At 51.5% G+C, this 16,531-nt stretch overlaps 1 protein-coding gene across 1 annotated transcript; it reads left to right on the top strand.

The window, feature by feature from the left end:
• The first annotated feature begins 12,380 nt into the window (after nucleotides 1–12,380).
• Osm (oncostatin M) lies at nucleotides 12,381–16,254 on the top strand. The gene is made up of 3 exons (XM_021211311.1): nucleotides 12,381–12,509; nucleotides 13,987–14,123; nucleotides 14,587–16,254. The coding sequence occupies exons 1-3, from the start codon at nucleotides 12,479–12,481 to the stop codon at nucleotides 15,211–15,213; spliced, it is 795 nt and encodes a 264-aa protein (XP_021066970.1). The 5' UTR covers nucleotides 12,381–12,478; the 3' UTR covers nucleotides 15,214–16,254.
• The last annotated feature ends 277 nt before the right edge of the window (nucleotides 16,255–16,531 follow it).

Below are 16,531 nucleotides of genomic sequence, written 5' to 3'. Positions count from 1 at the left end.
AGAGAGAGAGAGAGAGAGAGAGAGAGAGAGAGAGAGAGAGAGAGAGAGAGAGAGAGGCTGACTTTAGGCTGAGCCCTGTAGGATGGGTAAGATTTTGCAAGACCCCTTGTAATCCCAGCTGTCTGCGTTGGTGGCCGGGTGTCTGCTGCTGGTGACCGTAATTGTGTGGGCAGGCACGCGAGGTCTGGCCCTGTCTCCTCCCTGACCCTGGGCTGGATAGAGTGGAGATGTTGAGCAATGACCCCTGTCTGTGTCACTTTCCCAAGAGGATCATGGTGTTGGGGTTCTGAGCCATGAGTGCTAGTTCTAGGGGTGCCCAGAACTTCTTTTTAGGGGGTTAGTTGTGGCATCATGTGGATGTGGGTGCTGTGTGAGTGTGTATATGTGTATATGTATGTGCAAGTGTGTGTGAGTGTATTGTGTGAGTATATGTGTGTTTGTGTGAGCGCTTGTGTATGTGAGTGTGTGTATGTATGTGAATGTATGTGTATATGTGAGTGTGTAAGTGTATGTGTGTGAGTGTTTGTGCGTGTATGTGTATGTGAGTGCATGTATGTGGGTTGTGTGAGTATGTGTGTGAATGTATGTGTATATGTGAGTGTGTAAGTGTATGTGTGTGTATGTGTATGTGAGTGTGTGTATGTGTGTTGTGTGACTGTGTATGAGTGTGTAAGTGTATGTGTGTGTGTTTGTGCGTGTGTGTATGTATGTGTATGTGAGTGCGTGTGTGTTGTGTGAGTGTGTGTGTGTGCGTGTGTATGTGTATGTGAGTGCGTGTGTGTGTATGTGAGTGCGTGTGTGTTGTGTGAGTGTGTGTGCGTGTGTATGTGTATGTGAGTGCATGTGTGTTGTGTGAGTGTGTGTGTGCGTGTGTATGTGTATGTGAGTGCGTGTGTGTGTGTGCGTGTGTATGTGTATGTGTGTGAGTGCGTGTGTGTGTGTGTGTGTGCGTGTGTGTGTGTGTGTGTGTATGTGAGTGCGTGTATGTGTGTGTGTGTGTGTGTGTACTGGGGATCTCTTTGGTGCTTACATGATCACATGCCCAATGTCCCTATTGCTTTTCTCCAGAACCCTGCACCCCACAGAAGTGCTGGCCTCTGGCTCTCCTGCCGCTCCATCTCCCACCCCACCCCCATCTCCTTTCCTGCTGCCCCAAAGCAAGTGTGTGTAGCCTTCTGCCTAGACCCCAAAATGCCACCCACTCTCCAGCCCCTGCCCCTCCCCCATCGCCTCACAGCACCTTCTGGGTGTTCTTTCTCCTGGTCTCCTGGGACCAGTGCCTCAGTTTCCCTGTCCTATCTCCGCACCTGTGAGTTGTCCCCCACATGTCCCCTGTGGAGCAGGGTCCCACGGCTGAGTTCCTTCTCCTTTGAAGACCGGGGCCTCCCACTCATGCATGCAACCTTGGAGAACCTCTTGAATTTCCTGAGGTGGTCGAGTGTCTCCCTCCCTCCCTCCCTCCCTCCATCCTCCCTCCCTCCATTCCTCTCTCCCTCCCTCTCTCCTGCATCTTTCCTTCTCCCACCACCCTTCCTCTCTTCCATACTGAAGACACATCCAGGGCCTCTCACATGCTGAGTTATACCCCAACCTTGCTGTGATTTTAAGCTCTTCCTTCGTTTCTCTCTTGGTGTGTGTGTGGTGTGCTTACATGAACATGTGAGTGGTGGGTGCAGGGATGCACATCTCTGTGGAGGACAGAGGTCAAAGTCAGGTGGCTTCCTTTATGGCTTGCCACCTCATTTTTGAGGTAGGGTTTTTCACTGAATCTAGAGCATGTTCCTGCTGGCCTGGCTGACCAGTGAGCCCATGGAACATGCCTGTCTGTGACCCCCAGTCCTAGGGCTTAAGATGGCCTCCAGCATGCCCGGCTTTCACATGACACAGGGGATCTGACCTTAGGACATCATGCTGTTACAGCAAACACTTTACCACCATGGCTGTCTCCTTGGTTCCCTAACTTAAAAAAAAAGTTGTCTATTCTATTATTATTATTATTATTATTATTATTATTATTATTATTATTATTATTTAAGACAGGGTTTCTCTGTATAACTCTGGCTGTCCTGGAACTCACTCTGTAGACCAGGCTGACCTCGAACTCAGAAATCCACCTGCCTCTGCCTCCCAAGTGCTGGGATGAAAGGCGTGCGCCACCACCGCCCGGTCTATTCTATCTTTAGGAGTATGCCTGCCTGCCTGCCTGCATGTATGTATGCATGCATGTATGTGCACTACTTATGTGTAGTGCCTGCAGATGTCAGAAGAGGTCGTCAGATCCCCAGGGACTGGCTTTAGAGGTGTCTGGGTGTGGATGCTGGGAACTGAACCTGGGCCCTCTGCAAGAGCAGCAGGTGCTCTTAACTGCTGAGCCATCTCTCTCTCCAGTCTCTTCTCCAATTTTTTAATTGAGATAACATTTGCCTAATTTAACTTTTTGTCTTTCTTGAGACAGGGTCTTATTTGGAGGTCAGGCTGTTCTGGGGCTCGTGGTCCTTCTGCCTCAGTCTCCCCAGTGCTGGGGTTACAATGGGTGGCTGACAGCTATTTAAAAGCGAGGGATTCAGTGGTATCTGGCACATTTGCTCCGAAACCTTTCACCACTCCAAAAGGAGGTCCTGCAATACATTGGCAGCCAGGCCACTCCTGACCCTCCCTGCCCTGCCCACAGCCAGTCCATAGTCTCTCTCTGCACTGCCCTCTGTGGTTTATATTCATGGAACCATACAGCCCAAGTGAGACTTCTGCCCTTGCTTCAGCTTAGCTAATGTTCCTTTTGTAAATGTACATTGGTGTTTTGCCAGCATGTATGTCTGTGTGAACGTGTCAGGTTTGGGAATTATAGACAGTTGTGACCTGCCATTAGGTGCTGGGAATTGAACCTGGGTCTTCTGGAAGAGCAGTCAGTGCGCTTAACCACTGAGCCATCTCTCCAGCCCCCACCTCACTGTTCTTGAGTGTCCCCTGCTTTGGGGCTTGTGTCAGTGTGCCCTCCTCATGGGTGTTAATCTCCATTGTACAGCATGCTACATTTTGTTGGTTTGTTATCTTTTGAAAAAAAAGTTGGGAGTTGTCCACTTTGGGCTCTTAAACGCCTAGTCTGAGTAAGATGGTGTGGTTCTGCCATCCTGATTTTAAGTTCATTCAAGAACAGAGTGACCAGGAACTCCCTTAACACCTTCAGATTCATCGAATGGCGGCCGGCAGGAATCCATGTGGAAACAGGGTGCTTTGATGGGCTCGCCTTGGAGTGCAGGGTAGGTTTCTTTTCTGTATTGTGTGCAGTTTCTTTGGGGTCTCCTTAGGAACACACATGGAAGCAGGTTGCTTTTCACAGCCCTCTCCCAAGTTATTTTCTCAGTGGACTTGCTGATCAGCCTGGGAGACTCTCCCCTTCCATGTCTTCTGTGTGTGTGTGTGTGTGTGTGTGTGTGTGTGTGTAAGACAGAGTTTCTTTGTGTAGCCCTGGCTATCCTGGAACTCTGTAGACCAGGTTGGCCTTAAATTCAGAGCTCCACTTGCTTCTGCCTCCTGAGTGCTGAGAATAAAGGCCTGCGCCACCATACCCAGCCATGACTTCTCTTCCCTGTTTGCTTGTCTCTGGCCTCAGCTCCTAAATGTAAAGAGGCAGTAATGTGCCTGGTTTACACGCATGAGGATCTGAGTTCAGATGCCCAATATCCAGGCAAAAGTTGGGGGCTGTGGGGCAGGTCTGTAACCTAGTGTTGAAGATAGAGACAGGCAGATCCCTAGAGCCTGCTGGATAGTCAGTCCAGTTAAACTGGTAACCCAAGTTCAGTGAGAGACCATGCCAATAAATGCATACATACATACATACATACATACATACTGTGGAGAGTAGCTGAAGAAGACACTGGACATGGACTTCTAGCCTCCACATGCAGGTACACATACCTACACAACGTACATACACACACAGACACACACAGACACACACACACACACATACACAGACACATGCACACACACAGACACACAGAGACACATGCACACACACAGACACAGATACACACATAGACACACACACATACACACACAGACACACACACAGACACATACACAGAGACATACAGACATTCACACACAGACACACACACACAGACACATGCATGCACGCACACGCACGCGTGCGCATGTGCACATGGTGGGAGTCAGCTCTCCATCAGCAGCTCCTTTTTCGAGGCAAGCAGGTGCCACCTTTGTGGAATGCATGCCCAAGTTAACTTTACAAGGGAGGGAGACGTGAGGCACGTTTTTTTTCTTTCCTTTCAGTTACTTTTCCTGGAAAATGTTGCAATCTAGAGTAGTCAAAAAAAAAAAAAAAAAAAAAAGCAAATTTTTGAACATGCTATAAAAAAAAGAGGGGGAAAAAAAAGGGAAAGAAAAATCAAGGAAAAAGTCAGCATGTTTTCAAAGCTGCCCAGAAGCCAGCCAGATCATGCGCTCTGGTGACAAGGGTGACAGAAACTTGATTCCTTGGGAAAGGGACCTAGGAGCCAGCTGGACTGCCTGAGATCAGCTGCTCTGACCAGCAACCCCGGTGGGTGCCATCCTTCTGGAAGTCTGACCACAGACTTGATGCACACACGCCAGCAGAGATGCCTGGGTTCTGCGGGCTGGGAGCCATGAGTCCCCTGTGCTGTAGCGCTGCAGCTTCTACAGATGGGTCGCATCTGCATGGCCATGCAGCTGTCCCCTGATGCTTCCCCAGCACCTGCCCTTGCCTCGCCCTCCCCTCCCCCCTCTCTGCCCTGCCTGCAATGTGAGCACTGGGCACACTTTCCCTCCCTGCTCTCCCCCCCACCCCCTCCCCCGTCAGACACTCAGGACCCACCTGGTGCCATGCCACTTAGCCCCACTCAGCGTGATCCCTATCCCTCCTCCCGGGTGAGGCTGTCACTTTTGCTTTCCCTGAGCCACTGGGCAGCATCAGTTCTGGACACCCCGCTGAATATGTTGGCAGGTCTCTTGGCTTAGGAAGGATTCCAGCCTACATTGTCTCCCCTTCTAGGATTTTGCCTTCTATGCCTCAGTTTCTCCATCTGCAAAATAGAACTGACTCCTAAAGTATTTGTGAGGGTCCAGTGGTGTGCCATTCGTGAGCGTGTAATTCGAAGCCCAGCACATGAAACATCTAGAAACCTACCCAGTTTATTAGGACTGGGGAACCCAAACATTTTAGGAAAGAATCTGGTATTTCAAAATAGGGGTTCTAAGGGCTGGGCAGGTAGATGGATTGCTAACTTACCAACCATGCAAGAAGGCCTGGATTCAATCCCCACACCTTCTAGGCTGTTGCATGCAGTAGTGGAGGCAGGGAGATGAGAATTTCAGTGTCAGTGACATAGTAGCTCAAGACCAGCTTGGGATACATGAGATACTGTCTCAAAAAACAGGCAGGGTATTCTATGTTGTCATTACAAGAAAAGTGGGGACACAACTGAACTACCATGTTACTGTGAGACATGGTGTTTCCCTTGAAGTGACACAGCTCTGGGGGGGTGGAGTGGGGCTCTGCCTCTCGACACACAAGCACAAGCTGGGTTCATCATGAGTGTTGGGGGTCACTGGGGGCAAGCAGCCCGGACACTGCTGGACCGCTTCTGCGCAGTTGCTAGCTTGACTGCCTGTTGTCACTGTCCCCGGGGCTTCCCTCTGTCTGGGTTTCCCTGAGGCAGGTCTAGTCACAGGCTCTGGGGTGGGTGGCTCACCAGTCTGGGTGGAGGGGACAGAGAGAGTCACAGATCTGAGACAACTCTCCACTCATATTTCTTCCTTGTCCTCTGAGTCAGGCTTCAGACCCCTGGAGGGGTCAGTTACTCAACACAGAGCACACCTCTCGGCAGGCCAGATCCCAGGAAGACCCCATGGCAACTAGACAACAAGGGATCTCTGTGCCCCACCACCTCTCTGACCCGGCATGTCCTTGCTCACTGGGGCTTACATAACTCTGCCTTTCCCAACTGCCCCAAAGCCACTCAGTGACATAAACCAATGTGTGCCTTTGTCTACCCCAGGAACTGCAAGGTACCTGTTTTCCAAATGCCCACTGAGGGTCAGCCTCAGCCCTTGAGTGACACCAAGTATCTCAAGAGGTGCCTGGACCACTTGCTACAGTTAAAAAAAAAAAAAATTCAGCTATACCCCTTCTATCACAGGCTAGTCCTCACTCTGTGAACTAGCCTAGTCCATAGCCTAGTCCATGGCACTACAGAGTGCCATGCTTTTCCCTCAATCAGGGTTATGAAGTCAGTTCTACCACCAGTTCTAGAATCCTCCTCATGCCTCCTCAAACTCTGCTGACAGTCACTCCCATCCTGGTTCCCGGACCCCTGGTGCCATTCCACTGTCTGCCTGCCTCCGCCTCCTGAGTTCTGGGATTCAAGGCATGGGCTATGACCACCTGGCCTAGTTTTGCTTCTTATTGGAACAAGGGTTTTGTTTTGTTTGCCTGTTGTGGTGATGCATACCTGTAATCCTAGTGTTTGGAAGGCTAAGGCAGAAAGATGGTTGTGAGTTCAAGGCCAACCCTGATTATATAGTAAATTGCAGATTAGTCTATGGACTAGGCTATTTTACAGAATGAGGACTAGCCTATGGTACAGAATGAGGGCTAGCCTACAGGATGAGGACTAGCCTATGGTACAAAGGACTGAGTTTAGGAGTGAACTGGCCAGGTGTACTCTTTGTGCTTCTCAAACTGCTTCCCAGGCAGTGTCTTGCATGCACTCCTGTCTGTTTTATATAGCCTTCTAGTGTCGCTGTGTCCTCACCACACCTGTTCCTCTCTGTCTCTGACTCCGCCTTGAGTGGGTGGTGCAGTGTGGCGTGTGGCTCTGTGCCTTTATAGAACCTCATGATATTGAGCAATCGTCCATACACTTTTTTTTTTTTTTGACACAGGGTTTTTGTACATAGCTTTGGCTGTCATGGAACTCACTCTATAGACCAGGCTCGCCTTTAGCTCACAGAGCTCCAACAGCATCTGCCCTCTGAATGCTGGGAATAAAGGCTTGTGCTTCTACCGTCTAGTTCCTGCATTTTTTTCTTCAGGAAGAAATGACTGATCAAATCCTTTGTTTGTGTGTGTGTGTGTGCGCGCGCGCGCGCGCGCGCGCGAGCGCACGAGCATGTGTGCACATGCATATGTATGTATATGCATGAGCATGTGCACGTGGAGGCATTTCATATGGGTTCTGAGAATGGAGGTCCCGACTGTGCTATGCAGCCGGCATCTCCCCAGCACACTGCCCAGGTCATGGCCCTGCCTGGCTCCCAGGGCCTCTTTTTTCTCTCTTTTTTTTTCTATCGTTTTTTTTCTTTTTAAGACTTATTTATTTATTATATGTAAGTACACTGTAACTGTTTTCAAACACACCAGAAGAGGGCGTCAGATCTCATTACAGATGGTTGTGAGCCACCATGTAGTTGCTGGGATTTGAACTCAGGACCTTCGGAAGAACAGTCAATGCTCTTAACCACTGAGCCATCTCTCCAGTCCCCCCNCCCCCCCACCCCCCGTGCCTCTTTTTTTTCCTTTTCAGGATCTCCTGTACCACAGATTGCCTTGATCTCACTGTGAGCTGAGGTTGACCTTGAACTCCTGACTCTTCTGTTTCTGCACTCCAAAAGCTGAGCTCACAGGCATGCGCCACCAAGCCTGGCCTTTTACCCATTGTTCATCGGATTGTTTGTGCTCCTCATTCGATTGTGCCATTGACTTTACAGAGAAGAGAAACCGAGGCCTGGGAGATGCTGTTGACAGTGTCAGGCTCACAGGCAGTGGAGGCTGGACCTTGAATCAGCCACAGGAGTACTTTCAAGCCATGGCAGAGCCATTCTGCACAATTAAAGGGGCGGGGCCCTGACAGCCGGAGGGTGGGCCGGAAAGGCTGGGAGATAGCAGTTCTGAGGAAGCAAACCCACCCTCTCTTCCTCCACATCACGCGGACCTGGCTGACGTGGCCCAGGAAGAGGGGACAACCCGGGCCCTGTGGTTGAAATCCTATTTATACTGACTGTTGCAAGCCTTTCCTGCTGGTGACAAGGACGTCACTGGGCACTGACCTCACCAGAATCGCTGACGCATCTTCCCTCACGCTTTGCCTGAATGGGTAGTGAGGCAGGCCTCTCATCCTCTGGGCCACTCCCACTGCCCCTGCATACAGTGCCCTCCACTCCTGTCCCCACGGCCAACCCTGAATGCTCTTGCAACCTGCCATGGGCTAGAGCCTGTTCCCCAAGTCAGGATGTACAGTCCTAACTCATGGCATTAGATGTGACTGTAAAGAGGCAAGCAAAAGCGGCCATGGGTGAGCTCTGATTCAGCGCCACTGGATTAGAAAAGAAATTAGGTGGCAGGAAAGTGGCTCTATCAGTACAGGGTTTGCTGTGCAGGAATGAGGACCTAAGTTCAGATCCTCAGAACCCATGAGAACAGCCACGTGTGGCCATGCAGGCCTGCAAACCCCAGCACTGAGTAAAGATGGAGCGGGAAGTGCTTAAGGTTCTCAACTGCTAGCCTAGCTCCAGACCAGTGAAAGACCCCATCTCCAGGATGAGACAGAGGGACAGAGCAGGCTGAGTGGTGTCCCCCTCTGCTTACAGCAAATCCATGTGCGTCCACACACCACCTTCACCACACATACCATATGAACACACACCATACCATATACACACATCCATATCTACCACATACACCATACACACACACCATATATATATATATCCACATCCATCATACACATACCATATATACACACACGTGTACACACATACCCCCCACACCCCATGTGTACACACATACCATAATACATGTACCATATGCACTATATATAGATGCCATATATACACATACATCTACACACCACCTCCACTACATACATATCATATGAACACACACACACATATACAACATATCTACCACACATACCATATATATACATACACACACACATACACACATATGCACGCACACACCCATACCCTATGTATACACACACACCATATGCACCATATATAGACTCCATATATACACACATATTCACATACAACACACCTACATACATACATACATACACACTCTTTATGCAAAGGTAGAGAGTAATAGAGGAAGATGATTTACTCTGCTTGACTATGACCTCTGGCGTCTGCATGTGCAACAGGAGTACATGCACTAACCCTGATAAATACATACCCACCCACGTATCACATAAAAAGTGTTCAGGAAACCGAGTGGTGGTGGTGGTAGATACCTTTAATCCCAGTACATGGGAGGCAGAAACAGGCAGATTTCTGAGTTGGAGGACAGCCGCTTCTCCAGAGCAAGTTCCAGGACAGCCAAGGCTACACAGAGAAATCCTGTCTCAGAAAGAAAAAAGAAAGAAAGAAAGAAAGAAACAAGGAAAATTAAAAACAAAGAGATCGGGGGCAGAAAATACAGAATGCAGTGGATGGTTATGTAGAGACACAGTGGAAATTTGGCCACCTATAAGCCAAGAAGCAGCCATGTGGAGTAGCACATTCCAATAATCCCAACAGGAGGGAACCCAAGGCAAGAGGACTGAGAATCTAAAGCCACTCTGGGTTGCAGTGTGAGCTGGAGGTCAGCCTGGGATGCACAGATGAGAACTGTTCACAGAATAAGTGAACAGCGAAGGAGAGGTCCCCGGGAGCATCCAGCCCCAGAGACAGCTGACTCAAATGTCTAGCCTGTACAGTGGTGGGAGATACATTGTGTCCTTGTCAAGGCTGCACAGTTTGTGACCTCCTCATCAGAGAACTCAATTAACTGTGTGCGGAAATAGAAGCCGGGCAGAGATGGGATCCTCTGGAAGGAAGGCAGACATGCTCTTTCTGAGATTCCCCAGTGACACCACGGATTACATGATCTGTCATCTAGAGAAGGATGGTGTCTACAGGAGGCCCTGTGGAGGCTCCATGCACCCACCACACGATTTTTAGAAGGGTCTGCGGCTTCTGCAGATTTTGGTGTCTTTGGGCAGAGGACCTCTGCAATCAGTCGCTTGTGGGTCTGTTGCCTCCCATTTTGACAGTTCCGGGAAATAAATATGCACACAAGCCTTGCTCTTGCTGACCTTAGTCCCAGTGGCCTGTCCAGCACAACCCTCTGGCCCCCAGCTAAGACATGCCTTCAGATACCAGGTAAATAAATGCAGGCTCTTCCTTCTCTCCTTTTCTGCAGTAGGAGGAAACCCTCAGGGTGTTAAGCTCCGAGGCTAGGGGCTGGCCTAGGTTGACGCGGCAGCCCCTTTGACTTTATTTAATTGAATTTATTTATTGATTGATTGCTTGATTGTTTCTTTCTTTCTTTTTTTTTTTCTTTTTTTCTGAGACAGGGTTTCTCTGTATAGCCCTGGCTGTCCTGGAACTCACTTTGTAGACCAGGCTGACCTCGAACTCAGAAATCTGCCTGCCTCTGCCTCCCGAGTGCTGGGATTAAAGGCGTGCGCCACCACGCCCGGCTTCTTATTTATTTATTTATTTATTATTTATTTATTTATTTATTTATTTATTTGAGACAGAGTCTCCCTGCTGGCTTGGAACTTGCAGTGAGTGAGCCACCACCTCCCAAGTGCTGGGACTGTATGCCCAGCTCCTGACTTTGTTTTGAGATCAGTCTCCTTGTCTGTTCCAGGCTGGCCTCTGATGCACAATCCTGTCTCAACCTCGAGAGAAATAGAGATTACAAATGTGTACCACCCCATCCGGCTCTGGACACCTCCCAACTGTGCAGGTGGCCTCCAACAGGGCAAGTCACCCCTTGGCACCTTTATTCTAAACAGAGGAGGTAGTGTATGGTCCATGGGAGAGAGGGGGAGCACCCGAGGTGAAGGAGGTGCTCTTGCCAACATATGGGTCCTGAGAAGCACGACATAACACTCTCCGGCTAGATCTGGGGCTGCTCGGAGCTTCCCTCTGTCTCCTTGTCACAGTGAGGGCTTGAGTGTAGGGGTATAGGGACTGTCCCAGGATGACATCACGGATATGAAATGCAGAAGGATCCCTGACCAGGGCCCTAGGGAACAGCACCCTGGAGTGGGCAGAGGTGAGAAATTCAGTAGGAGGAAATGAAGACCTCAGAAAGATCTAGTCTAGGCTGCACTGGGGAGTTGCTAACAAGGGGGAACACTGCTAGGTGCAGAGAATAGGTATGGATAGGGGCACAGTCGCCTCCTGGATAGGGAGTGAGGGGGAATTGTTGAATGAATATATGAGGGCCAACAGCAGGTACAGCCTAAGGATGCTCATTCTAGCTTGGCAGACGTGCTGGGGTTTCCAAGCATGGCCTTTGGATCTGGCTCAGCCTGGGCCTCAGTTTACCTCGAACTCGGAGACACTGTCTCCAGGGCCACAAGTCATCACTTTCCATCAGTGCGGAGAAGCAGAAGATCCACCCATGATGGATTGCTATCTTTCAGAGAAAGTGAAACCTTGTGTCCAACTGTCGCAGCACCCCCACCCCTCCCTCCAGCTTCCCCTCTGAGCTCACAGCTTCCCCGTCTCCCCCGCACCCCCCGCACCCCCTCCATCCCATCCCTTGAAAACCAGTACTTGGAATTCAAGCTTCGTCGTCTTTTCTTTTTCCTTCAAAGGCTTTTTTTGCCTTTTATGTCCATGTTGACCTTGAGGGGTGAACCAAGGAGTGCTTTTCTCTCTCCGTTTCTCAGGTGGGGCTCAAAGTGGCTGAGTGACTTGCCTCAGGCGACACAGCATATCAGAAGCTTTGAAACCCGGGTCTCTAATTTCTCTTGCTCCAAGGGTCCCAAAGGATCCTGTCTACAGAGAGGACCTGGGATTGGGAAGGCTGGGCGGGGACAGTTAATGGAGACAATGGAAATGAGTTGGGCAAGAAGATGCTGACCTGGGATTAGAGGCACAATCTTTGGGGCCCGAGGCTGGCTCTGTGCCCAGAGCCTGGTGGTTTCCGCTCACAGATGTCCCGACAGCCCAAGCGAGAGGGTGGGAAGGGCACTCAACGAGGAAGATGTCTGGCTCCCCTTAGCCCTAAACCTCCGTGTCCCATGAGGTTGGTGGTTCCTGGACCAAGGGTGACCTCCTTTGCAAGTCCTGCTCTGACTCCTGGACTGACCCCTGAAGATGATAGGACCCCCGTGCTGCCTGCTCACCCCAAGAAGGCTGAGTCTGCGGTTTACATCATCCTTGGGCGTGGGGCTGACCTCGAAGAACGAATTCGAAGAAAACGGGAGGAGGAGCGGGCATGTCATGGCTCCTGGCGCCCATTGGCCGCCTGGGGAGACTTTGGTTTTTGGGGTCATGTTCCCAGAAGGCCTGCCCTTCCCCCTCCCCCTCCCCACCCACCTCACGAGGTGTTGGCCAATCGCCCCATCGGGCATAAAGTGGCTGCCAGCCCGCAGGACACCCAACCAAGCTGTGTCACCCCTGAGAGGCACGGGCCAGAGCACCAGGACCCAGTATGCAGACACAGCTTCCAAGAACACTGCTCAGTAAGTACTTCCTTCCTTTCTACCATCCCAGGGCGCAGCTGGGCCAACTGGCTGCTGTAGGCACCCTCTGTCCTTGGGAGCTGTAGATCAAGTGAAGGATTCGGATGAGAAGGAGAACTAGAATGGGGTCCACTAAGACCCCAGCATAGCCACAGGTGGAAGCATAGTATTTCTGGAAGGTATTCCAGAGGGAGGGGTGAGAGAGACCATGCCGGGGTCCAGGGCATGAGGGAAGAGGAGAAAGAGTGAGGAAAGCCTGGAGAAGCCCAAGGCAGGTAGGAGATGAGCAGAAAAGGAAGTTCCAGATCTGCAAGGAAGTGGAGCAAGGGGCTTCCTTCTTGCTCTGATTCTATTCTCAGGGTCTGGGGTAGATGCAAAGTCAGCCAAGCCAGAGGTCCTTAGATCATCCCACCACTCATGCAGCCACACCCACACGGGGACAGGCAAATAGAGCCATCAATGTGGGTGAAGGTCCTCCCTCGCTCACCTGCAGACCCGAACCCCCAGTGACCAGGGCAGGTACCGCAGTCCCTCACCTAGGTCTACGGGCGCACCCCCACAGGCACTGGTCCATGTGCACCTGTCACAGGCTCACTGTGGACCGACCCCTCACTGGCAGTGTAGCTGTAGACACCGGGGGAAGATGGGGAGGGGACTTGTGGTTGGCACGCCTGGGCTCCTGGCCCTCCCTGGGGTGGGGGGTGGGGGGTGGGGGGCGCTGGTTGGTTTGTAGGAAGGGAAGGATGGTGTCGTAGCCTTCCGGGCCATTGCACCACAGGCCCCTTCCGACCACGTGGCTGCCGGTGCCTCTGAGGGTGGGGGCTGGCGAGCTGGAACTATGATCATCTGCCCTCACCCGTGCAACCTTCTCCTGGGCTCCCAGCAGCCCTGGTGTGTGCGTGTGTTGGGGGTTCATGTGTCGGTGGCAGGAAGTGCAGGGCGAGTGCTGAGCATGGATGACCTGGGCAGGCTTTCCTCTTGCACCTCACTCACCTTTCAGTAGAATGGCCATCAGCACTGACTGGTCCCGTGAGTGGAGAGGTGCTTTTTCTGGCTCTGTGACCAGAGCTTAGGTGACCTGCTGCCCTGGGGCTGCACTTCAGGACAGCCCCCTGGTCAACTCCATTCTGCCTACAGGGAATGTTAAGGTCTATAAAGTAGTCAGGGACTTGACCTGTCTGTCTTGGGACAAAACTAAGACCTGTATGAAGCCAGGCATCTTAGAGGACTCTCTTGTCTGTTCGTTGTGCCCTAAACATCAGGATGGGGATGCTGGAGGCTACAACCCAACCTCTGCCGGAAGAGCTTCGGGTCAATTGCAGCCACCACCATCTTCCTCACCCTGTTTGGTTTATGGTGGAAGGTGGTACCCCCAGTGAGTGGTCCTGTGCAAACCCAGACCCTACTGTGTGCCCAGCTCCTCCCCTGGGCTGCACAACCACCAGTCAGGTAGCTGATGTGCTCTTCTCTGCCCTAGGTTTGACCCTCAGTCTCCTTTTCCTGAGCATGGCACTGGCCAAGCGTGGCTGCTCCACCTCGTCCCCTCAGCTCTTCAGCCAGCTGCAGAATCAGGCGAACTTCACGAGGAACACGGACTCACTCTTGGAGCCCTATGTAAGCCTCAGCCCTTAGGGGACCTGAACCTCAGAGAATCTTGGGGACGAGTGAGAGAGTGAACACATGGAGGACCAGGAAGGGGCAGGAGGGGAAACGGAGGTATCCTAGGGACGGCAGAGCTGCTCCCACTCCCAACTCCATTTCTTGACTGTCTGGAAGGTGTGGCATTTGGTTCTAGGTTCTCAGAAGCAGCCGTGAGTGAACCCGTCAGGGCTCCTGCAGCCCCCACCACACCTAGGGACCCTCACTCCATCCACTGCAAGCACAGTCATCCCCAGGGCCCCAACAGCCCTCCTGCCCATCTCTGCTGACATCAGAATTCTCTTCATACCTTACTTTTTTTCACCTCTTTTTTGGGAAGATCCTACAGGAGCTGGTGTTTTAAAGGCAGCCAAGATGGGTTTCTCTGTGTGTGTTTGAGGGGTTTTGTCATGCATTCCTCCATCTCTTCCTTCCTCAGATCCGCCTCCAAAACTTGAACACAGATGACCTGAGAGCTGCCTGCATACAGCAGCACTCTGTGGCCTTCCCCAGTGAGGACACACTCCGGCAACTGAGCAAGCCTCACTTCCTGAGCACTGTGTACGCCACACTGGGCAGAGTCTTGTACCAACTGGATGCTTTAAGACAGAAACTTCTGAAGACTCAGGCTTTTCCACAGCTGGAGGGGACCCGGCAGAATATCCAGGGCATAAGGAACAATGTTTACTGCATGGCCCAGCTGCTCAACTACTCCCTGGAGATACCTGAGCCCACACAGGCGGACTCTGGGGCCTCACGGTCCACTACAGCACCGAGTGTCTTTCAGACCAAGATGGCTGGCTGTGGCTTCCTCTGGGAATACCATCGCTTCATGGGCTCAGTGGGGAGGGTCTTAAGGGAATGGTTCGATGGCTCCAGACGCAGCCGGAGACAGTGCCCGCTCCTGGCCCGGCGCAAGAGAACCCGCAGAATCCGGGTCCGGCGCAAGGGAACCCGCAGAATCCGGGTCCGGCGCAAGGGAACCCGCAGAATCCGGGTCCGGCGCAAGGGAGCCCGCAAAATTAGACCTTCCAGGAGCACCCAGAGCCCGACGACCAGGGCCTAGGTGCCCCGGTAGCCTGAGGACACACGGACAGACAGCCTAGTCTGTTGATACAGGATGTCCTCTCAGAGGCCTTCAAAGCTGCTTCTGTGACCAGGGTCATACAGAAGAGCACTTTAAGGGGTGAAGTTGAGTGTCCTCTACTATACCACTCAGGACTGCAAGGATAGTGAGGTTATTGTGTCCTCACTCCAAGCCTCCAGTCCTAGTTGGGTGGCTGGGTCTGACCACGTGGGGCCGGAGGTTTTCCATTGATTCAGGGGTCTGATGACACAAGCTGATTCACCTCTCGGCCGGCTGGGCTGAACCCCTCGGGCTGTTGGTCCTTTCCTCTCATGACTTGAAGCTCTTGCCTCCAGACTTCCTCCTTTCCCTGAGGCTGGGTTCCAAAAAGAGATCTGATCCGGTGCTCTCTCTCATGCCTTATCCCACTCAGGACAGATACCTGGACCTCTGGGTAACCTCACACTTGGCAGTTGCGACAGGGGGGGTGGGGGTTGGGGGTTGGGGGGGCAGGGTGTCCTACAAGGAACGCTGATCCGAGCGTTCAAGGGAAGAGAGCTCAGAGCCTAGCTTGTTCCCTAATTCTCTGTGTGACTGTGAGCAAGACACTTTATTTATCCGACTGTCAGCGTTCTCTGTGGAAAGCTGTGTTGTGTGTGTGGGTCCTTATGTAACAGCCCCTCCACCTGTCAGCTGCTGGACTCTGACATAGGGTGGACATCAAAGTCTCTGTAAATGGGAAACTATGGTGCAAACGGTCGTGGGGTGGGTTTATGGGAGATCTCCCAGCACCTGAAAGCCCTGTCTTGGGTCCTTGCTGCATGGTGCTCCCTCTGGTGGTGTGTTGTGGAATTTTTTACAGGCTGAACCAGTCCTCTTGAAAGGTCTCAGAAGCTGGTGAGCAATTACTTGGAGGGACATGACTAATTTATTGGTTTTTTTTTTATTAGTTTAATCTGTTTTATATTTATAAGGCCTATTTATAATGTATATTTAATGTTAATATTTTGCTAACATATTTAAAACTTGTCTTGTTTCTAAAGCTGGTGTCAGTCTTTTATTATGGGAGCGGGTTTTGCAGCCTTCCTGGTCCCAAGGTGGCAAAAGGCCAAGATGTCAGTTCTCTAGGATGGGCTAGGGATCTGAGCATCATTCGGGAAAAGCAGTCACATGACACACAGGGCATCTCCTTTTCTTAGCCGTGTGTGTGTGTGTGTGTGTGTGTGTGTGTGTGTGTGTGTTGTGATAGGCTTTCCCTGGGGAACTGCAACACAATTCATCCCAGAAAGGGAGCCCATGACAAGTCCACGGTGATGAA

This window comes from Mus pahari, chromosome 13, assembly GCF_900095145.1.
Source record: "Mus pahari chromosome 13, PAHARI_EIJ_v1.1, whole genome shotgun sequence".
Taxonomy (NCBI): domain Eukaryota; kingdom Metazoa; phylum Chordata; class Mammalia; order Rodentia; family Muridae; genus Mus; species Mus pahari.
Note: the sequence above shows the minus strand (reverse complement) of the source record. Positions and strands in the feature narration are given on the sequence as shown.

Excerpts from the sequence above, each read along its gene's own strand:
- Osm (XM_021211311.1), top strand. The coding sequence starts at position 12,479 with ATGCAGACACAGCTTCCAAGAACACTGCTCA. Across the intron at positions 12,510-13,986 it reads GCTTCCAAGAACACTGCTCA|GTTTGACCCTCAGTCTCCTT; the intron begins GTAAGTACTTCC and ends TCTCTGCCCTAG. Across the intron at positions 14,124-14,586 it reads ACTCACTCTTGGAGCCCTAT|ATCCGCCTCCAAAACTTGAA; the intron begins GTAAGCCTCAGC and ends TTCCTTCCTCAG.